At 44.2% G+C, this 25,220-nt stretch overlaps 1 protein-coding gene across 1 annotated transcript; it reads right to left on the bottom strand.

Moving 5' to 3' along the window:
- Positions 1-3,566: 3,566 nt before the first annotated feature.
- avpr1aa (arginine vasopressin receptor 1Aa) lies at positions 3,567-24,992 on the bottom strand. The gene is made up of 2 exons (XM_073058737.1): positions 23,948-24,992; positions 3,567-4,955 (listed from the first exon to the last, which is right to left on the bottom strand). Exons 1-2 carry the CDS (start codon positions 24,888-24,890, stop codon positions 4,678-4,680), a joined length of 1,221 nt encoding a protein of 406 aa, XP_072914838.1. The 5' UTR covers positions 24,891-24,992; the 3' UTR covers positions 3,567-4,677.
- Positions 24,993-25,220: the final 228 nt, after the last annotated feature.

Below are 25,220 nucleotides of genomic sequence, written 5' to 3' on the forward strand. Positions count from 1 at the left end.
GAGATACAGCACAGTAAGATGCCATTCTGATCAACGACCCAGCACTGCCCAATTACACTCACGTGACCAATGAACAGGCTACCCCATATGTTTTGGAATGTGGGAGAAAACTGGAGCACCCACTTAGTCACGGGGAAAACATACAAAGTACTTACAGACAGCGGTGGGAATTGAACCTAGGTGCTACTCTAACTGCTGCACTCCCGTCACTGCACTGGAGAGGGTCCAGAGGAAATATATGAGCACTGGAAAACCTTTTTGTTATTACAAAAGATGGGATTAGTTACGTCAGGAGTTTGCAACCTGAGGTCCATGGACCCCCCTGCTTAATGGTATTGGTCCATAGCATAAAAAAAGCTGGGAATCCCTGGCTAGTTTGTCTTCTTTATCACTCTGTATCACTCCATCTGTGACAAGAAACCTATAAATCATTGTTTAAGTAGATACACATTGGTAAAAGGAATAGTGTTGTCATCTCCAACCAACTGAGAAGGTGACTGTTCTACAACTTCACCTCACCATGTCAGCTCTTTGGTTGAGCCTACAGATTAATTGCGTCCCCTTTGCTCTTTTCCCATAACCGTGTATTTTCCCATCTCTTTAAGTATTTCTCCAAGTGCTTCCAAACTTTGCTTATAGGAGCAACTATTGAGATGCAAGTATGTTTCCAGATTTTTTTCTGAGTTGAATGCAATGATTCTATACCGGCAATCTCTCTGGAAATTAGGTCAAATAGTCTTGAGAACTTCATACATAGATTTCCAGCATCTCCCTTGTGTCTCGGTAGATAAATGCACTATGCCATTTGATATTAACTTGAAGGAATCCACATTGATCACAACATTTGTAAACAGACCACATTTATATCTGTACAACTGTTTCATGACTTCCAGCATTTTAAAATGATGCTAGTGTATTTCTTTAGAGATACAACATAGTTACAGGCCTTTCCAGCTCAATGAGCCCCCCCCCCCATTACACCCATGCAATCAATCAATTAACCTACCAACACGTATATCTTTGGAATATGGGGGGAAACCAGAGCACCTCGAGGAGCCATGGAGGGAATGTACAAACTCCTTACAGAGAGCAGTGGGAATTGAGCCTGGGACGCTACTGCTGCAGTAATTGTGTTATGCTGAAGACTACACTACTGTACCACCCTGTTTATGTAAAGAATTATAAACACAAAGGATTCTGATGAAGGGTCTCGGTCCAAAACATCAACTATATTCCTCTCCATTGATGCTGCCTGATATGCTGAGTTATAGGGTCAGAGAGAAGTACAGCACAGAAACAGGCTCTTCAGCCCATCTAGTCCATGCCAGATCCATTTAATCTGCCTACTCCCATCGACCTGCACCGAGACCATAGCCCTCCATACCCCTCCCACCCATGTATCTATCAAAACTTCTCTTTAACATTGAAATCATGCTCACATGCACCATTTGTGCTGGCAGCTCATTCTCACTCTCACTACCCTCTGAGTGAAGAAATTTCCCCTCAAGTTCCCCTTAAAACTTTCACCCTTAACCCATGACCTCTGGTTGTAATCCAACCCAACCTCAGTGGAAAAGTCTGCTTACATTTACCCTATCTATACTGCTCATAGTTTTCTATACCTTTATCAAATCTCCCCTCAACCTTCTATGTTCTAAAGAATACAGTCCTAACCTATTCAATCTTTCCCTATAATCAGGTGCTCCAGACCCAGCAACATCCTTGTAAATTTTCTCTGCAATCTTTCAACCTTGTTTACCTCTTTCCTGTAGGTAGGTGACCAAAACTGCACACAATACTCCAAATTAGGCCTCACCAACATCTTGTACAACTTCAACATGACATCGCAGTTCCATCATTTTGTGTATGTACAGAATTATAAGCATTTTATTCTGTCTTGAGTAACACCAGTAAAGTAATAAGAGGCTTTTTTAAGCTACAATTATTAAACATTTGCTGAAGCAGTAGAAATATGACTCCAAAGTTAATACTGCTCAGGCTGGAACTATTATCAATGTCTAGGTGGATAAACACAGCTTAAAAATTATTAACAGAGTGCATTTTCATCAAGTTTAAATGTAAGAAGAGCGTTGTTGTGGGGGCAAGATAGATAGGAGAGGAAAGAATAGAAATCTAAGCAAAGAGAGACTTTAAGAAGCTACTGTACATTCCACAAAGAGATCACGTTTTAGAATTCAATATAATTGTTAAAAATGGTTGATTCAAGAATATAAAGTGGCCAACTCCTTCTTACTTTATTACTGAAAGTAAACTACTATTTTAAGGAAGCTGAGGTCCAACTGGTTCCTATGCAGATCTATGGTATTTATTGAAAACTCACATGTGCATGGGTTTTCTTAAGTTATATTTTATTAAAATTGTCCCCTTTTCTCTCTCACATGTCTGTCACATGTATCACAGCCAAGGTGAGAGGACGAGGCCTCTTCCCCAAGTCTACAGTAACTTGCTCTGAATGACAGTCATAGCCCATCCAAACTATGACTACCAGTCTCCACTAGGTATCTCAAACCCACCCCCCATTAAAGGATCAGGCATAAATCAGGCATGATAGATTGGTATCCACTTGTCTAGATAAGGTTAGATCCAATCACAGTGAAGAAGGCAAAGCAACTCACTTGACTGGTCAACCATCCACAGCTGAAAAATCCCCACCACTGGCACATTGTTCACAGAGGCTCAGATAGAAATCAACCACAATCGCTCACCAAGCCTACTGCAATCCCTCACATTCCACCGGCACCAAGAACAAGTCCAGCTGTCACAAGAGACCATGGACCTTCTCCTTTGTCATTGGGTCTCTAACCTTGAACCCTCCTCCCTGAAATCACTGTTACAGTGGCCCATCAGCACCTTATCTGCTGACCTTGCTAGCAAAACTCTCATCTCATCCCATAAGTTAGAAAGTAGAACATTGAACACAGTACAGGCCCTTTGATACACAATGTTGGTGCCGACCTTTGAACCAACACAAGATCAATTTAACCCTTCCCTCCCATATAGCCCTCCACTTTCCTTCCATCCCTGTTTTTATCTAAGAGTCTCTTAAATGTCTCTAATGTATCTGCCTCTACCATCACCTGACAGGGTGTTCCACACACCCACCACTCTCTGTGTAAAAATCTACCTCTGACACCCCCATATACCTTTCTCCAATTACCTTAAAATTATGCCCCCTCGTGTTAGCCATTTTTGCCCAAAATTAGTACGTATATATAAAAATAAAATCTACCAGCATCCCTATTAATTGAGTCACAATTTGAGGTGTATAAGATGATAAGAGTCATTGGTCGAGTGGACAGCAGCTGCTTTTTCCAAGGTGGAACTGGATAATTTGAGAGAGTATGTTTTAAGGGGATTAGAGGAAAGTATAGGGGAATGTCAGGGATATCAGGAAAATCAACGTGTTAAGTCCTGGAGAAGTTGTGCTAAAATGTAACGTACTTCTTTGGTCTCATAGCACTGTAAAAAAAATAAGATCGGTGGTGGGGGGGTGGGGGGGAGAAACAGCCTGTAAATATTGAATATCAGAAAGCTGGAGGCTCTCACAGATCAGGGGTTGGTGGAGAGAGAAAGAAAGTGTATGTTTCAAGTCAAGTACACCTCATCAGATTTGGAAAAGTGATGGCTACATCTGTGGGGATAAAGGGGTGCTTACCTGTGACCTTTGAACTCAATATTAAGCCCTGAGAGTTATAACATGCCATTTCAAATGAGGGTGCTAAAGCTTATATAGGGCATTATTGAAGATAATGTAAACAGGAGATCATCTTTAATTTAAGACTTTAGAATAACTGGATCTAATATTTTAACCTAAGTGTTTTATCTGCCTGTTCACTAGCTGTCACTTAACAAAACTATTATAGGTCGTGCTTTGGTCGACGCCATTGTGCAGTCCTTCTAATCTACTCTAAGATCAATGTAACCCTTCTCTCCCACAGAACCTTCCATTTTTCATTCATCCATGTGCTTATTAAAGTGTTTCTTAAATGTCCCTAATGTTTCTGCTTCCACCATCACTACAGGTAGCATGTTCCATGCACCCACTATTTTCTGCGTTAAAAAAACTTACCTTTTACATCCTCTCTATACTCTCCTCTAATCACCTAAAATTATGAATTGATGATATATCAGAGTTCTTAGATTCTTTGTGTCAACAATCATTGAAATATAACTCAGTGCATCAGAACACAAGAGAACAGGTTCGGGAGTAGGCAGCCAGGCCCCTCAAGCCTGCCCTGACAGTCAGAACGATCATGGCTGACCTATGCTGGCCTCAACTCTTCTTCTGTGCCTGTTCCTCATTACCTTCAAATCCTTGATTTTCTGCATTTTTATCTGTAGAAGATGCAAAGTAACATTACTAATGTGGGTTATTTGCTACAGTCCATTTATTGTGAACTAAAGATCTAAACTACTTTTGACCTTTATTGTACTCTTTGGCCATAAGACTACAAAGAAAACTCAATAAAAAGTGAATATATACCTTAGAGCCCCATTAACTAACCCCCTCCCCCACAAATCTAGACATCCTCAGTTCTATCCAGCTCTGAAAATTATAGCAACGTTTAGATAAATTATTTTGTTGGCACTGCATTTAAACATAATATTAAGAATTGAAATGTGGCTGTAGAATGGAGCCAAACAAACGTTATTGCTTCATGTCTCTATTGGCATCGACTGGGACAGTTGGAAAGATGTGACACTGTCCTTCCAGTTGTACAAGTTGAATGAAGGGCTCCTGCGGCTGACCTTGGTGAGCAGGGTGTGCTGCTTAAGGCTGCTCTCCGAATTCTCCAGAGTCTGGGTGATCTTGCGGCAGCAGGGTAGAATGTCGCTCAGCAGGTGGCCACTGAAGAACATGTAGATCCACGGATTGCAGCAACTGTTCAGACTAGCAAGCAGGGTGGTGATGGCAAACACTGCGTCCGTAGAATCTGAAAAGGTCAAGTGTCAGTGTTACTCAACATATACTATACATTCAAGATAGCTTATTTCCCTTCTTCAGTACACAGTGTAAAGGAGGATGAAATGATTGTTACTCCAGATCCAATTCAGCAATAAATAAAACAATAAACATAAAAACACAATAAATATAATAGCAATCCTAAAATACAATGTACAAATAACTGTTGAGTGTGTCCAGGAATAGCTTATATACATATTGTATGTACAGAGAGTAGTACTGGGTGCAAGAGTACCTCTACATAAGGAGACTCTGACAGAAGACAATAGTGACAACATAACTCTTGGCAAGAGGAACTCTTCTTGGTAGCAGCAAAGTTCAAAGTAAATTTATTATCAAGTTACTTATATGTTGCCATATGCACCCCTGAGATTAATTTTCCTGTGGGCATCCTCAGTAAATCCATAACACACATTAAACTGGGCGTTCATTCAGTGTGTGAAAGACAATAAACTGTGCAAATACAAAAAGAAGAAAATAATAATAATAAATAAATAAGCAATAATTTTGAGAACATGAAATGAAGAGTCCTTAAAAGTGAGTTCATAGATTGTGAGAACATTTCAATAATGGGGTAAGTGAAGTTGAGTGAAGTTATCCCCTTTGGTTCAAGAGCCTGATGGTTGAGGGGTAGTAACTGTTCCTGAACCTGGTGTGTGAATCCTGAGGCTCCTGTACCTTTTTCCTAATGGCAGCAGCGAGAGGAGAGCATGTTCTGGGTGGTGGGGGTCCCTAATGATGAATGCTGCTTTCCTGCAACAGCACTTCATGCAAATGTGCTCAATGTTGGGGAGGGCTTTACCCGTGATGGACTGGACCAAATCCACTACTTTTTGTAGGATATTCCATTCGAGGGCATTTGTGTTTCCATAAAAGACTGTGATGCAGCCAGTCGGTATACTCTCTACTACACATTAGATGTCATGCCGGATCTTTGCAAACTCTTAAGGAAGTAGAGGCACTGCCGTGCCTTCTTTGTAACTGCACTAAAATGCAGGGTCCAGGGCAGGTCCTCCAAAATAATAACATCAAGGAATTTAAAGTTACTGATCCTCTCCACTTCTGATCCTCTGGTGAGGATTGGCCAATGGACTTCTGCCTCCTCCTCCTGAAGTGTATAATCAGTTCCTTGGCCTTGCTGACATTGAGTTATTATGTTATTATGGCACCACTCAGCCAGATTTTCAATATGGGCTGTGACTGTCAATGTTCAAAGTAAATTTATCATTCAAGTACATATATGTCACCATATATAACCTTGAGATTCATTTTCTTGTGGGCATTCTCAATAAATCCAAAATAGAATAATAACCATAATAGAATCAATGAAAGACAGCACCAACTGGGCGTTCAATCAGAGTGAAAAAGAAAACAAACTGCCACTAGAAAAAGAAGAAAACAAACAAACAAATAAATAAATAAGCAATAAATATCAAGAACATGAGATGAAGAGTCCTTGAAAGTGAGTCGATTGGTTGTGGGAATATTTCAATGATGTGTTGGGTGAAGTTGAGTGAAGTTTTCCCCTTAGGTTCAAGAGCCCAACAGTTGAGGGGTAGTAACTCAGTGTAATTAAGAGGTGTGAAGTGTAAGCATGAAGTGGCAGTGTACAGGGCGGATGTATTACATGTTTTAGCAATTTGCTGTGGTGTGTTGGTCAAGGTACAAGGTGCAACAAAAAACAGTATTCCACAATTATATAAGTAACAAAATATATAAAAAATAAACTTACAGGTTAAAGTACAGATATGGAATAAAATGTGCATAAATGCATAATATGTTTTCCGTATGACTGTTTTTTGCTCACTATTTTGAAAATGCTGTGCACTGCCCCAGAGGAACACTGGTTCATTTGGCTGCACTCATGTTTGGTTGAACGATAATTAAACCAAAATGTTATTTGATTTCATAAATACCAGGATGTACTTACAATGCAAACAGCATTATAAAAAGTGGTTTAAAGTGTTTACAATGTAACGCACTGACAGAGGTCATAGATAGAGGGGGTGGGGTGGGCTAACGAGAATGGTTGATCAGATTATCTGCCTGGGGGAGGAAACTTTTATGATGTTGTGAAGCTTTTGTTTCAGTAGCCCTATAGCACTTTCCAGAAGGGAGCTTTTGCAAAAGGCAGTTTGCAGGGTGGGTAGTGTCTGTAATGATTTATTCTGCCCATTTCTTTGTCCTGGACATGCAAGTGCAACCGTGATGGTAGCCTGCAGTCAGTCACCTTTTCAGCTGCCAGGGCAGCTCACTGAGTTTTCATACATTGTAAGAGGATACTGTTTTTACAAGAACTACCTGATAGTCTTAAGTGCAATGAACTTAATAAACCTGATTACATCTTCCCATGGTTGTGACAAGAGAGAAGAATCAGAACATATTTTAAATGCAACATGATAAAACTTAAACATTTTGTAGTGATATTGTCACAATGTGCAAGGTAATGTCAGAACCCCAGTGCGGAGGAAAATTAGACTCCAATGTAGAGATGGCAATCAGAGTTTATTACTAAGAATTTCAGCAGAACATTGGTGGCTCAGCCGAACAACTCTGCGAGATATAAAATTCTCAAAACCAAGATGCTGTGATTAGCGTCAATCAGGCGTCATCTTAAATAATACAAGTAACCCTGAATCCCCGTGTCTATCAAAATAAATTCAGCAAGTTTAAACAGAAAGCACTATGAGACCACGAAGAGCAACTCGCTCAACAAAAAAGCACATTACTCTAAACAATTTATGGCTTTTGTTAAACAACAATGAACCAATCCAGTTGCTCTAATAACCTGCACAAATCTGAAGAGCCCATTACAGTACCAGGACCTGCACAGAGAGACTTGGAGAACCTTGAGAAAGAGAGAGAATGTTGATTAAACCTGAGAAACCTTGAATAAACCTTGGAGGTCTGGAGGGCCATGGAGCTGGAAAAAGCCAAGAGACCCAGGAAAAAGCCTTGAACGTAGACTAGAGAAGCTCGGAACATGGACTCAGAATGTAGATTCGGGACAATTAGAATGTAGACTTGGGACATGTTCTTGGGAACTTGGAAAATCTTGAGAGGGAACTCAGAACATGGATTTAAGAATAGCTAGTATTCTCATCTAATGCTGACAAATGTCAAAATACTGCTGTTCAACATCTGTAGGTCTATTATTTGGTGGGGTCCTTTTATCACGATGCACTCTGGCAATGTCGGAACCCAAATGCAAAGGAAAGACAAACTCCAATTTAAAGACAGCAACCAGATTTCATTAATAAGAATTCCAACAGATGATCGGTGGATCACCGTGAGACACAACATTCTCAAAACTAGAACCACGCGATTAGCGCTAAGCGAGCATCTGCTTAAATAATACCAGTAACATGGAATTACTGAGCCTATCAAAATAAACTTAACACATTTAAATAGAAAGCATCAGGAGAACATATTACAAAGAGCAAGTCGCTCAAGAAAAGCACAAGGGAATCTAAATGATTAATGACCGTCATTAAGCAACAATTAACCAATTCAGGTGCTCTAAAAACCTCGGAGTCCATTGCCCTCTGGTACCCCACACAGGCCTGAAGAGCTCATTACAGATATTTACTCCCATCAATTAAGTTTTGTTATTCCTTTAAACTTACTTATCCATATTTCAATCCTCAGCAACAAATTGTACTGACAGTTCTCATGTAGAAAGAAAGCAGCAAATTTGGATATAGCAGTTGTCACAGACAATCATATGATAAAGGCAGAGATAATCTGTTTATCTATGATGTCACGTGCTGGGACAAAGACATGAGGGACACCTGATGTTCTCTTCTTCAGCATCATACTTGGAGTATTGTGTTTAGTTCTGGTCGCCTCACTAGAGGAAAGTTATGCAAGCTTTAAAGAGGACATTGGGAGATTTACCAGGGTGCTACCTGGATTAGAGAGCTTGTCTTATGAGGAATGATGGAGTTAGGGCTTTTCTCTTTGGAGCAAAGGAGGATGAAAGGATGGCTTGACAGAGGTGTACATAACGTGAGGAGGCACGGACTGAATGTGTTGAGAGTCCTTGATGAGGACGGCTTGGACCCAAGTGCTGGAGTATCTGAAGCAAGGATCAAGACACGGTATCAAACTGGATCGAGAACTGAGCACAAGACAAGCACACTAGTAGGGCTCACTAAACCTCAGTTCAGCTGCTCCTTAAATACTCAATGCTTGACACCCAAAACCTGACAGCAAATTAACCATTAAAGTGGCTATGCCAGCCTTCCATACTCCAAAGAGCTAGAGAATCTAAATCCCATAAGCTGGCACGGTTGGAAACATCTCGTAACAGGACCTCCTCCCCAATGGCCAACTCTTGATGGCCCTGGCTGATGGGAGAGGTGGTGATGGTAGTCGTGGATGAGAGCTGGATCCAAGATGTCTCTTTCAGACACCCAGCACCTCTCCTCGGGTCTGAATCCTTCCCAGTCCATGAGGTATTGCCAAATGGTATGTGAACTTGAAGAAGGTATTCTCACAGTGAAGACTGCTTCCCCATCGATAAGCCTGAGTGGTGGCAGGGCCGATGGTGGTGGGGCTAAGGGGCTGGTGCAGACAGGTTTTAATTTAGAGATGTGGAAGGTGGGACTGATCTTTAGGGTCTTGGGGAGCTGCAAGGTGTAAGCCACTGGGTTTACTTTCCTCAGGGCTTTGAAGGGTTCAATGAACTTGCATGCCAACTTTCTAGATTCCACCCGGAGAGGCAAATTGTGTGGACAGCCAGACCTGTGAAGCGGGTCCCTGTCATCTCCTTTGCTTCACCTTGCTCTCTGCCTTCCGGGTTGAGGCCAGCAAGATCTCTCTCGCCCTACTGAATTCATTTCTGCTTGCGGCGTTGGATGAGATCTTTGGCTGCAGGGACCCCAAACTCGGCCTCCTGTTCCGGAAAGAGAGGCGGAGGGTCACCAAACTGGCACTCGAAAGCTGACATCCCATGTGCTGAACGCTGTAAGCTGTTGTGGGCGACTTCTGACCATATCAAATGGTCTTTCTGAGGTCAGGCATCTTAAGGTACGTTTCGCTCTGTCTGGCCATTGATCCGCGGGTGAAACCCAGAGGAAAGACTTGCTGTTGTCCCTAGCGGCTTACAAAAAGTCCTTCAGAAATGTGATGTGATTTGTGGACCACGATCTGGGACAATGTCCATCGGGAGCCCATGGATCCTGAAGACCTTGTCCAGGAGAATTTCAGCCGCAGATGACATCTTCTCCAAAGCAATGAACGTGCAGGCTTTTGCAAACCAGTTGGCAATTACAATGATGACCACCCTTCTCTTGGATGGCAGAAGACCTGTGACAAAGTCCATGGAGACATGTGCCCGTGGTCTTTCCGAAACAGGTAGAGGGTAAAGGAGCTCTTGAGGCCAGGTTTGGGGCTCCTTGTTTCCTTGTATGCCTGCACGTAGTGCCAAACTTCCCTCATCATTTCAGGCCACCACTACCTCCTTTTGATAAACTCAAGGGTCCTGACAATCCCTGGGTGTGCAGTCATTCTCAATGAATGTTCCCATTGGAGGACCTGGGACTGGAGAGAACTCAGGATGAACAGCTGACCCAAAGGACCATCCTTAGGAATCTCCCCTTGTGCTTGGGCCTTGTGCACAAGACCGGCAATTCCCCAATGAATTGGTGTTACCACCCTGGCTTGGGGCAAAGTGGTGGTAGGCTGCTCCCCTAGTGCCATTTCATAAACTGACGGGACAAAGCATTTGGCTTCTGATTCTTTGACCCCGGTCAATAGGTCAGGATGAAGTCAAAGCAATTAAAGAACAAAGACTTGCCTGGAATTCTGCATATTAGCCTCCTGAATATAAGCCAGATACTTGTCGTCAGTCCAAATGATACAAGGATTCTTGACCGCTTCTAGCCAGTGTCGCCATTCCTCCAAAGCTAACTCAACCACAAGAAGCTTCCAATTCCTGATGTCATAGCTTCTGTCTGCTGGGGATAGCCACCTGGAGAAGAATGCACGTGGGTGCAGTTTACCGTCTGAAGGTGGTCATTGAGACAAGACAGCAGTTACTCCGATGTCTGAGATGTCCACCTCCACCATGAAGGGAAAGTCCGGGTTAGGAGAAACCAAGGCGGGAGCTGTTTAAGCTCTGCAAAAGCAGACTCCTCTTCAGTAGTCCAGGCAAAAAGGCCCATGGGTTTCTTAGCACTATCAGCAGAGCTGCTGCCAAGCTGAAATTCCTGATGAACTTCCGGTAGAAGTTTGCAAACCCCAGGAATGATTGGACTTGTTTGACACTGTATGTTGGTGGCCAGTCTCTGACTGCCTGGGTCTTGGTAGGGTCCATCTTGAGATTGCCATTGGAGATGATGAAACCCAAAAATGAAACAGCCATCACATGAAACTCTGACTTTTCCAACTTGGCATAAAGTCCATGGTCTAAAAGCCTCTTCTAAATGTCCCTGATGTGAGCGATGTGCTCCTCCATGGACTTAGAGAAGATTAGGATATCATCTAAGTAGACAAAGGTATACTTATGGAGAGTATCCCAGAATGTGGAACATGGAACATGGCTGAAGCGTTCACAAGGCCAAAACACATAACCAGATACTTGTAGAGCCCCTTCCGTGTACTGAATGCAGTACTCCACTCATCGTCTTCCCTTATATGGACCAGATTGTTTGCACTCTGTAGGTCTAGTTTTGTGAATATTCTTTCTCCTTGGAACATCTCAAGGATGTATTCATGAGTGAAAAAGGGTAATGATTCTTGGCTGTTATGCAGTTTTATAGTCAAGGCTCCCATCTTTCTTTTGTACGAAGAAGTAGCCTGCACCAGCTGGTGAGGAGGAAGGATGAATGGCAAGAGCCACCTTTGTATACCCTTCCAATGCACTTCTCTCTGGGCCTGAGAGCACGTACAATCAACCCCACGGGGGACTACCGGGCAGCAGGTCTATACCACAGTTGTAGGGTCAGTGCAGTGGAAGAGTCAAGGCCTTACACTTGCTGAAGGCCTCCTCCAAGTCCTTGTAGACAGAAGGGATTTCGACCAGTCTGGGTGTTACTATCTCCTCCAGACCTTCCTTCGAGGAAGATTCCTGAGGCTTCTTAGGTGGCGGCGTGATTCAACAGACTTCAGAGTCCTCTGCATAGGCTCTCAAAGCTCATTCATAGAAGCAGTGGTCAAAACCCTGTCCAAATCCTCAAATTCTCACAGGTATCTGGACTATTCCTCTTCCCACCCTGTCTCTTGCAAAAATGCCATCCCCTTCTCACAATTCCTCCGTCTCTGCCGCATCTGCTCTCAGGATGAGTCTTTTCATTCCAGGACAAAGGAGATGTCTTCCTTTTTTAAACAAAGGGGCTTCCCTTCCTCCACCATCAACTCTGCTCTCAAACGCATCTCTCCCATTTCCCGCACATCTGCCCTCACCCCATCTGCCCACCACCCCACTCAGGATAAGGTTTCCCTTGTCCTCACCTACCACCCCACCAGCCTCCAGGTCCAACGTATAATTCTCCGTAACTTCCGCCACCTCCAACAGGATCCCACTACCAAGCACATCTTTCCCTCCCACTCTTTCTGCTTTCCGCAGGGATCGCTCCCTACGTGACTCCCTTGTCCATTCTTCCTCCCCATCCCTTCCCACTGATCTCCCTCCTGGCACTTATCCTTGTAAGCGGAACAAGTGCTACACCTGCCCTTACACTTCCTCCCTCACCACCATTCAGGGCCCCAGATAGTCCTTCCAGGTGAGGCGACACTTCACCTGTGGTGTGGTATACTGCTCCGGTGTGGCCTTTTATATATTGGTGAGACCCGACACAGACTGGGAGACCATTTCACTGAACACCTACGTTCTGTCTGCCAGAGAAAGCAGGATCTCCCAGTGGCCACACATTTTAATTCCACATCCCGTTCCCATTCTGATATGTCTATCCATGGCCTCCTCTACTGTCAAGATGAAGGAACACTCAGGTTGGAGGAACAACACCTTATATTCCATCTGGGTAGCCTCCAACTTGATGGCATGAACATTGATTTCTCTAACTTCCATTAATGCCCCTCCTCGCCTTCTTACCCCATCCCTGATTTATTCATTTCCCCCTCCTCTTTTTTTTCTGTCTCTGCCCATCACTCTTTGCCGGTTCTCCATCTCCCTCTGGTGCTCCCCTCCCCCTTTCTTTCTCCCTAGGCCTCCCGTCCCATGATCCTTTCCCTTCTCTAGCTCTGTATCCCTTTTGCCAATCACCTTTCCAGCTTTTAGCTTCACCCCACCCCCTCCTGTCTTCTCCTATCATTTCGCATTTCCCCCTTTCAGTTAGTCCTGATGAAGGATCTCGGCCTGAAACGTCGACAGCACTTCTTCCTATAGATGCTGCCTGGCCTGCTGTGTTCCACCAGCATTTTGTGTCTGTTGCCTAAATCCTCATCTGTACCCTCAGGCAACGGCAGTGAGGCGTTACAGATGGTCCTTGCCCCCCACCCCAGGAACTGGCTTCGAGGATCGGCATAAAGGAGCCTTCCCCTTCCTTGAGACCTGGTGGCTGGATTCCTTAAGCTCAGCTGCAGCTTTTCCGAACTGCTCAGTCAGCTCCTTGGTCCTCTCCCGAATTAGGGATTCCCTCTCTCTCATTCCCGGGTGGTCACAACTGGAGAGCGTCGGGACTTGTGCAGCCCCATTGGCTGAAACTGGCTTGTCCGTCCTTGAGGGCAGGATTGGGTCTCCAGAAGTTCTCAGGTTACCTTGCACTGAAGACTGCCCCATTATTGGTCATTGGTCATGGGGCAGGCTGGGTGTGGGAGCACCGTGCCGTAACCAAACCCTTTTACCTGGACAGGACCAGGCAATGATTCTCCTCTCCATCCAGTCCACTGATGGATTATGCTGGGACAGCCATCAGGGGTACCAGTGGAGAGTCAGTAATGTAGAAACTAACATCTTCCACATGATCCCCTATCCTCATCTATGAAATCAGTCTGTTGTTGGATCTGCCCGGAACCTGGCGGGCAACCTTCCAAGAAGGACTGCCTCACAGCGGTATGTCAAACCAACCGGTGGTTCCTAAACCCAGAAAATTACCTGCTGCCCCAGTCCACAAAGCCTTCACTTGCCTCGAGTTCTTAGCCCACCTTTAGCACAAGACCAGAATCCGTGGGGTTGGGCATTGCAGCTGCTGCCATCACAGTCCTCCCGACACTGGGCAGTCTTAGCAGTTCTCCAGGTTGCTGCAGCTTCAGACATTTGACCCACAGGTGACAGGCTTCCCCACAGTAAAAGCAGTGACCTTCATTCCGATGCCAGAACCTCTCATTGGCAGACAGCCCTGTGCAACCGACCTGGATCTTGAGCAGGCAAAGGACTGGTCACTGTCTGAGGTTGAGGACTGGAACTGCGATGCATAGGGACTGGGCTCAGACTGGCTTTCTTTGGCCTGCCTAAGTGGTCCCACTTTTGCTCTGCCAGACAGCTATTGAGACGGATGGACTGATTGATCAGAACCTCTAAGTACTCTGCAGGTTCTCCCAAGGTGAGGGTGTCCTTCAGCTCATCTCAGAATACTTGGTGGTACAGCATGATCACAGTCTCCCCGTTCCAACCACTCTCTGGGCCAAGGTCCAAAATTTGATTGCATAGTCGGCCACTGATTGCTCCCTTGTCGAATCTTCATCAGTCGGTCCAAGGCTCAGATGGCTCCCGCGGGGTGATGAAACAACTTCCTCATGGCGGCCATGAATTCCTCTGAATCCAGGCATTAGGAAACCTGCGTTCCCAATGCCAGGCCAGGGCTCTTCCAGTCAGAAGAGAGATAATGAAGGCCACCTTTCCACGCTCTGAAGGAAACCCGGACGGCTGGAGTTCAAATACTAATGAGCATTGGATGAGGAAGCCATGGCAAGACCCCAGGGCTCTGTTGAATCTCTCCAGGGTTGGAAGATGGACTGGCTCCGCAGAGCGACTGATAGCCTCACCTGAGTGACTTTGGCTTCCTCCCTGCAACAATTGGCACATGATGACCTGGAGGTCATGTATCTCCAGACTCTGTCCTGAAATTTTCTTACTGTGACTGGCCACAGTAGACGAAAGGCTCCAATATCCTGCCGGGTCCATGTTGGCTCAATCATACTGTGACGAAAGTCCTTGATGAGGATGACTTGGACTCAACTGCTGGAGTATCCACAGCAAGGATTGAGACACAGTGTCAAATTGGATTGAGAACTGAGTGCAAAACAAACGCTAGATGATATCACCAGTAGGCTTATGATTCACTGAGGCTCCATTCAGGTGCTCTTTAAATACTTCATTCTCGACGCCCAAAACATGACAGCCAATTGCCCGGACTGTCCTGAACCCTTACTATCTACACCCTTGCCAGCAATCCATACTCCGGAGAGTTGGAGTGTATAAATCCCGGAAACTGGCACAGTTAAGAATGTCTCTTAACACCAAATGGACCAATACTTGATTCCCTATTAGGGAAGGAGACAGTGCAGGTGACACTTTGCATCTAATGATCACAATACCATTAGTTTCAAAGTAAATATGCAAATACCGTAGATTCCGGATTTTAAGCCGCTACTTTTTTCCCACATTTTGAACAGTTTTGAACTCTGCGGCCTTTAATACGGAGCGGCTAATACATGGTTTTTTTTCATGCCGCCAAAAACATTTTGCCTCGTAACAGTAGACCAATAAAATTGATGAGTAGTTCACAGAGGTCCAATGAAATTGTACGATAAATCAAGCGCACTTTCACAATTAAATTATTGTAAATCAGTCATTTGTACTCACCCTCATCAACATGGAAAACACTCGAAGAAAAGCATTGTGCTGCCTTTATGGCAGTTATTTAGTTTATAATATTTTCACTTAGTAATTCATCTGTTAGTTAAAGTTAGAACTGTTTTAACTATATTTGTTTTCTGTACTACATCCCGGGATGCTATGACGTCACACCCGGTTTCGCCGCGTCTTGTGGGAAAAATGCCGGTTTGCGATAAACGGGACGGCGGGGGGCGAGCGGCGGAGCGAAAACGTTGCTTTTAAGTTAAAGGCGATCAATAACTTTTCCTGGTAGGCTGCAGTATATATATTTTTTACCAGTCGTTAGGAGATATTGGAATGTTGTTCAGTAAAAAAGTATACGCAACGTATATTTAAAAGTAGCCGCATTACAGGCACGGTTCGAAAAAAAGCATTTGCAATATGTATTTGTTTATGTTACCATATGGATTTAATTAAAAGTTAAAAAATCCTCACGTGTAATATCTTTCTGTGTAAATATCTCATATTACAACGTGGGACACCTGCGGCCGAAAATCCGGTGCGGCCTAAAATCCGGTGCGGCCTGTACAAGTACAAAATTGATTTTCTTTCTAAAATTAGAGCCAGCGGCTTTTAATCAGGTGCGCTCTGTAGTGCGGAATCTACGGTAGATAGGTCTGGTCTGTGGGTTGAGATTGTAAATTGGAGAAAGGCTATCAGAAATGATCTGGCAAGTGTGGATTGGGACAGGCTGTTTTCTGGCAAAGGTGTACTTGGTAAGTGGAAGGCCTTCAAAAGTGAAATTTTGAGGGTACAAATATTTTATGTGCATGTCAGAATAAATGGTAAAGATAACAGGTTTAGGGAACCTTGGTTTTCAAGAGACTTGGAGGCCCTGGTTATGAAGGAGGTGCATAGCAGGTATAGGCAGGTAGGAACAAATGAGGTGCTTATGGAGTATCAGGAATGCAAGAGAACACTTAAGAAAGAGATCAGGGGGGCTAAAAAAGGCATAAAGTTGCTCTAGCAGACAAGGTGAAGGAGAATCCTAAGGGATTCTACAGCTGTGTTAAGAGCAAAAGGATTGTAAGGGACAAAATTGGTTCTCTAGAAGATCAGAATGGTAATCTATGTGTGGAACAAAAAGAGATGGGGAAAATCTTAAATTATTTTTTTGCGTCCATATTTACTCAGGAGACAGACCGTGGCAAAGAGGCATCAACTTCATGGACCCTGTACAGATCACAGAGGAGGAGGTGTTTGCTGTCCTGAGGTAAATCAGGGTAGATAAACCCACAGGGCCTGACAAGGTGTTCCCTCAGAACAAACGGGAGGCACGTGCAGAAATTGTCGTGGCCCTAGCAGAGATCATCCTTAGTGACAGGAGGGGTACCAGAGGATTGGAGGATAACCAATGTTGATCTGCTGTTTAATAAAGGCTCTAAACATAAACCAGGAAATTATCAGCTGAGTCTGACATCTGTTGTGGGAAGGTATTCTAAGGGTCTAGATATATAAGTATTTGGATAGACAGGGACTGATTAAGAGTAGTCCGTATGGCTTTGTGCAGTGATAGGTCATGTCTAACCAATCTTATAGAGTTTTTTGAGTAAGTTACCTGGAAAGTGGATGAAGGCAAGACAGTGGGTGTTGTCTACATAGACTTTGTAAGGCATTGTTGAGAAGATTCAGTCGCTTGGCATTCAAGATGAGGTAGTAAATTGGATTAGACATTGGCTTTGTGAGAGAAGCCAGAGATGGTTGCCTCTCTGACGAGAGGCCTGTGACTAGTGGAGTGCCAGAGGGATTGGTACTGGGTCTGTTGTTTGATCTGGATGATAATGTAGCTAACTCAATTAGCAAATTTGAAGATGACACCATCTGCAAGGGCTATCATGGGTTGCAGAGCAATCTGGATCAGCTGGAAAAATGGGCTGGAGAATGGCAGATGGAGACAAGTGTGTAATGTTGCACTTCAGTATGACCAACCAGGGTGGGTCTTAAACAGTGAACAGCAGGGCACTGAGGGGTGTGGTAGGACAAAGGGATCTGGGAATAGAGGTCCATAATTCATTGAAAGTGGTGGCACAGGTAGATAGGGTCACAAAGAAAGCTTTTGACACATTGGCCTTCATAAATCTAAGTATTGCATACAGGACATGAGATGTTATGCTGAAGTTGTATAAGATGTTGGTGAGGCTAATTTTGGAGTATTGTGTGTAGTTTTGGTCACCTCCCTACAGGAAAGATGTAAATAAGATTGAAAGAGTACAGAGAAAATTTACAATGAAGTTGCCAAATCTGGGGGACCTAAATTATAAGGAAAAATTGAGCAGGTTAGGACTTTGAAGATTGAGAGGAGATTTGATAGAAATATGAAGGGTATAGAATCTATACCCTATACTATAGATAGTGAAAATGCAAGCAGGCTTTTTCTACTGAGGTTGGGTGGGACTACAACCAGAGGTCATGGGTTAAGGGTAAAAGGTGAAAAGTTTAAGGGGAACACAGGGGAATCTTATTCACTCAGAGAGTCGTGGAAGTTTGGATCGAGATGCCAGCACAAGTGGTGCATGCGTGCTTGATTTCAACGTTTAAGCGAAGTTTAATAGGTATCGTGACAGTTGGGGTGTGGAGGGGCTCTGATCCCAGTGCAGATCGATGGGAGTAGGCAATTTAAATGGTTTCGGCATGGACGAGATGGCGCTGCGGACTGTAGGAAATTGTACCAGTTTTCCCCTTAAATAGACTCCTTTTGAACTACTTTCGCTGCAATCTGCAGCATTGGAATTTCCTCTTAACAACGAACTACGAAATTACACCAATAACTTTCAGATCTCACGTTCGACGGTTAAATGCGAAGCAGTTACGCGCAGCGTACTTAAGGGTCAAGACCAAGGCCGAAAACCAGGAGAGATGGAATTCAAACCAGGCTGAAGCGTAGCGGGATGACCCTTCCATCTTGTTGGTGAATCTGCATTCAATTGAAAATTAGATTGACAATCTCAGGGCAAGGCTGCTGAATAATATTGAGAAATGTACCTGACATAATCATTATATATACCTGAAATATAATCACTATGTACTAGCTATTTACTATACTATGTAATCACTTCTAGGTACTGAATATTACTATGTATTATTTTACTAGACACATTTTGCTATGTATTGTTTTAACTAGATACTTTGTACTCTCTTAGCTGCATACTGTGGTACTTATAGAACACCTGTTTAGCTAGCAGCACTATTAGCTGAGATGTACCCCATGTATTACACTTAGCCTTTGTTTAGTAAGAGATAACGGTGGCGGACAGGATGGTGCGAGCAGGAAATGTAATGTGAGGGAGGTTGTCTGGAAAAATAACCTTGGCCAGGAATGGGGCCCCAATGCGAACTGGAGAGAAATACTGGTGGCGCACCGAGAGCTAGGCAAGAGCGATTAATTAGTTAATGAATAGATGATATGCAATTAAAAATTGATTGGGTATGCTGATGAAACCGAAATGTAACTGAGATAAGAAATTACTATAAAGAATGCTGTACACCGGAGCTCGGGGGGCTTTCGGTGACAAGTTCATTGATTGCCTCAGCCTTTGTTTGCAAATAAAGGTTTAAACTTCTTGAAGAATTGTCCATGTCTCCTGGTCATTTCCAGTAACCACGACAATCAGAGGCAGATCTCAATCGTCTGTTACACCGAGAGCAAGCACGCCAGATGCAGCTATCCGACCAGAAGGTTTTACAATTTTCAGAATGGATCGAACCTCGAATTCTGCTAAGGAAAGAGGCGGCGGTACAGTATATGCTTTCCCATCAATTCTCGTTGGTGCACAAACGTTTGGGTTACGTCAACTTCTTGTTCCGCTGACTTAGAACAACTAACGATTAAATGTAGACCATTCTACTTGCCTCAGGAGTTCTCATTCATAAACCTGACCGCAGTTTATATACCACCAGTGACCGATTATAAGCAAGCACTTGTGAAACTGCACAATGTCATCGGTAAACATGAAAAGGGCCATCCCAACATATTTCAAATTATAGTCGGTGACTTTAACCAGGCCTGTTTGAAGGAAACCCTGCCCAATTATCACCAGCACGTAACCTGTTGCACCAGTTTCCAGCACACTAGACCACTGCCAGACAATGATAAGGAACACCTACCGTTCCTTCCCGAGACCACATTTTGGCAAGTTGGATCATTTGTTTGTACTCCTACTTCCTGCATTCAGACAGAGCCTAAAGAGCAAGGCTCCAGAGATCAAGACAACCAAGAGGTGGTCGCGGGAGGCTGAGGAACAGTTCCAGGATTGCCTTGAGTCAGTGGACTGGGCTGTGTTCAAGAACTCATCTGAGGACCTGAATGACTTACACCAGGGTCGTTACAGACTTTATTAAAACAGCTGTGGATGAATGTTTCCCCATGAAGTCGTTCAGGATTTTCCCCAATCAGAAGCCCTGGATGAACAATGAAATCTGGAACCTACTGAGATCAGTGGCATTCAAGTCTGGAGATCAAGAATGCTACAAGAGGTGCAGGTATGATATCTCAGGCTAACTGGAGATTCCGGACTAGACTGAAATCAGTGAGGGATGCTTGAGAGCTGTGACAGGGTTTGAATGCCATAAACTCCTACAAAGTTAAATCTAGTGACATGGGGGACAGCAGAGCTTCACTTCCAGTTGAGTTCAATGCCTTCTATGCTCACGTTGACCACCAGAACAGGGAGGAACCATCGTGCACCCCCATGTCTCCCAATGATACTTTGGTCTCATTATCTGAAGATGACGTGTGGGTTCCTTTCGGGAGAGTGAATCCAAGGAAAGCATCGGTCCGAGCGGAATACCTGGCCGAATACTGAAAAGCTGTGCCAAACAACTGGCTGGTGTGTTCACCAATATCTTCAACCTCTCACTCCAGGAGTGTGTAGTACCCACAGGCTTCAGTCATACTGGTGCCCAAGAAGAGCATGGTAATCTGTCTAAATGACTATCGCCCAGTGGCACTGACATCCACAGTGATGAAGTGTTTTGAGAGGCTGGCATTGAAGCGTATCAGCTCCTGTCTGAGTGGCAACTTGGATCCAGCCAACCCTGGAATGCTCTTTATCGATTATAGCTCAACATTTAACACCAACATCCCCTCAAAACCAACCAGTAAACTCCAAGACCTCGTCCTCAATTCCAACTTGTGCAATTGCATCCTGGATTTCCTCACAATGTAGACCTCAGTCAGTTCACATTAGCAAAAACATCTCCTCCACAATCTCCACCAGCACAGGAGCACCACAGGAGTGTGTGCTTAGCCCCTGCTCTACTTGCTTTACACCTGTGACTGTGTGGGTAAGTACAGCTCTAACACCATACACAAGTTTGCTGACATCACCACCATTGTGGGAGTATCAAAGGGGATGACGAATGAGGGAGATTGAAATCTTGGCTAATAACAACAACCTCTCACTCAATGTCAATAAGACCAAGGAACTGATTGTATACTTAAGGAGAGGGAAACCAGAGGTCCATGAGCCAGTCCTCATTGGAGGATCGGAACCGGAGAGGGTCAGTAATTTTAAATTCCTGGGTGTCACTATCTCAGAGGACCTGTCCTGGACCCATCGTATAAATATTGAGAAGAAAGCACAACAGCACCTCTGCTTCCTCAGGAGTCTGTGGAGGTACGGTATGTCATTGAAAACTTTGACAGAATTCTGTAGATGTGTGGTGGAAAGTGTGCTGACTGGCTGCATTACGGCCTGGTCTGGGAACACCAATGCCTTTGTGCAGAAAATCCCACAAAAAGTAGTGGAATCACCCAGCAGATTACAGGTAAAACCCTCCCCACCATTGAACACATCTACTTGAAATGTTGCTGTAGGAAAGCAGCATCCATCATTAAAGATCCTCACCACCCATCATCATCAGATAGAAGGTACAGGAGCCTCAGGACCCACACCACCAGGGTGAAGAGCAGTTATTACCCCTCAACGACCAGGCTCCTGAACAAAAGGGGATAGCTATGCTTATTTAAGGACTCTGTTATATTGATCAATGTAATATTGTTACATTATGCTTGTTATTTATTGCTATTTATTTATATCTGCATTTGCACAGTTTGTTTAGTTTACAGTTTACACTTACTGTTCTACAAATTTGCTAAGTATGCCTGCAGAAAAATAATTTCAGGGTTGTATGTGGTGACATGTATGTAATCTGATTACAAATGTTATTTTGAACTTTTTGAAGGGTCTGATCTTGTGCTGTACTTTTCTATGACTGTATGACAGCCAGTGCCCTTTTCCCAGGCCAGCAATGGCTAACATGAGGGGGCATAATTTTAAGGTGATTGGAGGAAAGTATAGGGATACATGAAAGGTAGGTTTCTTCACACAGAAAGTGGTAAGTGCATGGAACACACTGCCAGTAGCGGTGGTAGAGTCAGCTACCATAGGGACAATTAACAGTCTCTTACATGGGCAGATAGATGAAATAAAAATGGAGGGTTATGTGAGAGAGAAAGGATAATTTGATCCTGGAGCAGGTTAAAGGGTTGAACAGCATTGTGGGCCATATGGCCTGTACTGTTCCATCCTTTACATTCTATATTCAATTGTGGCAATAGGCCTTTTACACAAGGAGTTCAGATTAAAGAGTCACCCACAAGACAGCCCACTTCCAACACTACAGCTGTCCCTTATCCCTGTACTGAAGATTCGGTCAAGAATTTTTGACACCATACAATAAGACAATCTTCTTGAATATTCACCAATGTGCATTTAATTGCATGGGATAGAGTTTCTGTTTCTCTTGGGTGCAACATAAGAGCCCCTAGTTTAACTCTCATGTGGCCCCTGTAGAGAGGCATCGGCAAGGAGCATGAAAAAATGCTGTAAGATGTGTCACTATTTCACTCCGCCGTTTGAAAGAGTGAAACTGGTGGGAAATGGGTGGGAGAGGGAGAGTGGAGGATTGGGTAAAATAAATCAATGGGAATAAAGTATTTCCTTCCAGAAAACATCAGACTTAGAACAAAAAACAGTCTGCTGGAGGAACGCAACATCTTGAGCAGTATCAGCGGCATGAATTTCATGGTTTCACATTCCAGCAGCTGGAGTCTCTTAGAAACTTAACTAGAAGTTAGTAACTAGCTCATATCTAAATACACAGTATTATTTTAACGAAAACTTTACTGAAGTTTCCATTAGACTTATGAACACCGTTTTATTGGGGAATATCATGTTTAAGCAAGGTTAGTGACTGTGCCGATGGACATCATCATCGTTATGTTCCATGTCATATGATGTGGGTGATCACGGTTTTTCCATCGCCACGATTGTTTCTGGCAAATTTTTCTACAGAAGTGGTTTGCCTTTGTCTGGGCAGCACATTTACAAGATGGGTGACCCCAGCTATTTTCAATACTCTTCAGAGATTGTCTGCCTGTCGTCAGTGGCCACGTACCCAGGACTTGTGATATGCACCAGCTGCTCATACGACCATCCACTACCTGCTCCATGGCTTCATGTGACCCTGATCGGGGGTGGGGGTGACAAGGAGGGTGGGGGTGGTCTGAGCAAGTGCTACACCTTGCCCAAGGGTGACCTGCAAGCTAGTGGAGGGAAGGAGAACCCTACACCTCCTGCTTTGCTAGAGACGTACCTTTTCCCTGCCACCTGTGATGGTAATTAAATTTAAATATCAGCTATTGCTTTCATCAGACACTAGTTTAAAAATATTGCATGAAACCACAGGACCATAGATATAGGAGCAGAATCAGGCCTTTCGACCCATTGAGTCATCTCTACTATTCCATCATGGCAGATATATGTTCCCTCTTAATCCCATTCTCCTGCCTTCTCTCTGTAAACTTTGAAGCCCTGACGAATCAAGAACCTTTTAACCTCCCCTTTAAACATCCTCAATAACTTGTCCCCCAAGGTTATCTGTGCAATGAATTGCACAGATAAAAAAATTCCTCCGTAACTTACCATAAATTATCCTAAAATTAATTCAGTTTAAACAGTGACTTTACATAATCCAACAAAGGGGAAACTTGTACAGTTTAGTTTTTGTTTGTGGTGAACTTTCAACTTATATTTTTCAACTAACATTCCTATAGCAAGTTGAGAGAAGTGGATTTTTTGTTTCCCGGGAACGATGATAGTGAAGCCTTTTTCGGGGCATTCAGTATATAAATCTAAGTTTAAAGTGTGCAATGCACCTACCATCTGTGGGAGCGTTGTAATCCCATACCGACCACATCTGGACGCCGATGAAGGGCGCCCAGCACAGAACGTAAGCCAAAACAATCACCAAGGTCATCTTCACCGTGCGAACCTTGGCTTTGGAGATTGTCTTCATGTTGCTGGCGCCGACGGTGATTAGGCCATTCTCAAACGAGGTCCCAGCCTCGGCATTCTTGGTCTTGTATTTGATATTTCTGAAGATGCCGCAGCAAATGCAGGAATAGCAGGTAATCATGACGAATACCGGGATGATGAAGACAGTGATGGCGATCCAGGTGATGTAGGTCTTAATTCCCCAGTGCGGGACGAATCTCGCCCAGCAGTCGTAGACACCGGAGCCCCCCTCAACCTCGCTCAAAGAGAAGATGAAGTATTGCGGGACGCTCAGGATAAGGCTACCCACCCAAGTGGCGACAATCATCAGGTGGGACCTCTTGGTGGGTTGCTGGAGGGTCTTCAGAGGGTGGCAGATCGCGATGTAACGGTCTATTGACATCATGACCATCATGTAAGTGGAGGCGTACATGCCGAACAGCTGTAGGTGTTTTATAATTCGGCAGAGGAAATCGGGACCTTTGAACCTGTATGTGATGTCCCAAATGAGCTGTGGTAACACCTGGAACAGGGCGACCACCAGGTCGGCCATGCTGAGGTGCCGGATGAAGAGGTGCATCCGAGACATCTTTCTCTTGGTTTGGTGCAGGGCCAGGAGAACGGCCGAGTTCCCAAGGACGGCCACCAAGAAAATGATGCCCAGTACCAAGACTTCGATTTTGGCCAGGTTTTCGTCTCTGCTGAGGGCATCGGTTTGGTTGGCTGAAGTACTCAGGCTGGGTGCCGTCGAGAAACAGTCCTGGGGCTGGTTCCCCGTGTGGTTGGAGGCGGGGAGGTCGCGTTCTGCTCCCGGAGTTACCTGCATCATAGACCCTGGGCTGTCCGTTGCAACCTTTGAAGGACGTGGTTGTCCAAAGCCAGCAAGAAAACTGCCCTTCAGGTAATTCTGCTGGACGCTTTGCGCTATGAGCATCTGTTGCTCAACCACGAGAGAAATTCCATTCCCGGGAACGTTGACAAGCACTCACATCGCATCACCGTGCAACATCGCCGCCCCGCCGAAAACAAAGCTGCGGTTCTGAGCGTCAGTGACTGTGCTCAGTATTTCTTCTGTAATAATTCCGCGCCTTTACTTTAACGAGGCACCAATGGGTGGTATAGAAGCTATTACATCATTGAATATTTCTTTTCAATCTCA

This window comes from Hemitrygon akajei, chromosome 10 (genome assembly GCF_048418815.1).
Source record: "Hemitrygon akajei chromosome 10, sHemAka1.3, whole genome shotgun sequence".
Lineage (NCBI taxonomy): Eukaryota > Metazoa > Chordata > Chondrichthyes > Myliobatiformes > Dasyatidae > Hemitrygon > Hemitrygon akajei.

What these genes read in the sequence shown, in the direction of transcription:
- avpr1aa (XM_073058737.1), bottom strand. Translation starts at nt 24,890, where the DNA reads ATGATGCAGGTAACTCCGGGAGCAGAACGCGACCTCCCCGCCTCCAAC. An exon ending in TTACAACGCTCCCACAGATG is followed by an intron (nt 4,956 to 23,947) that starts GTAGGTGCATTG and finishes TGACCTTTTCAG; the next exon opens with ATTCTACGGACGCAGTGTTT.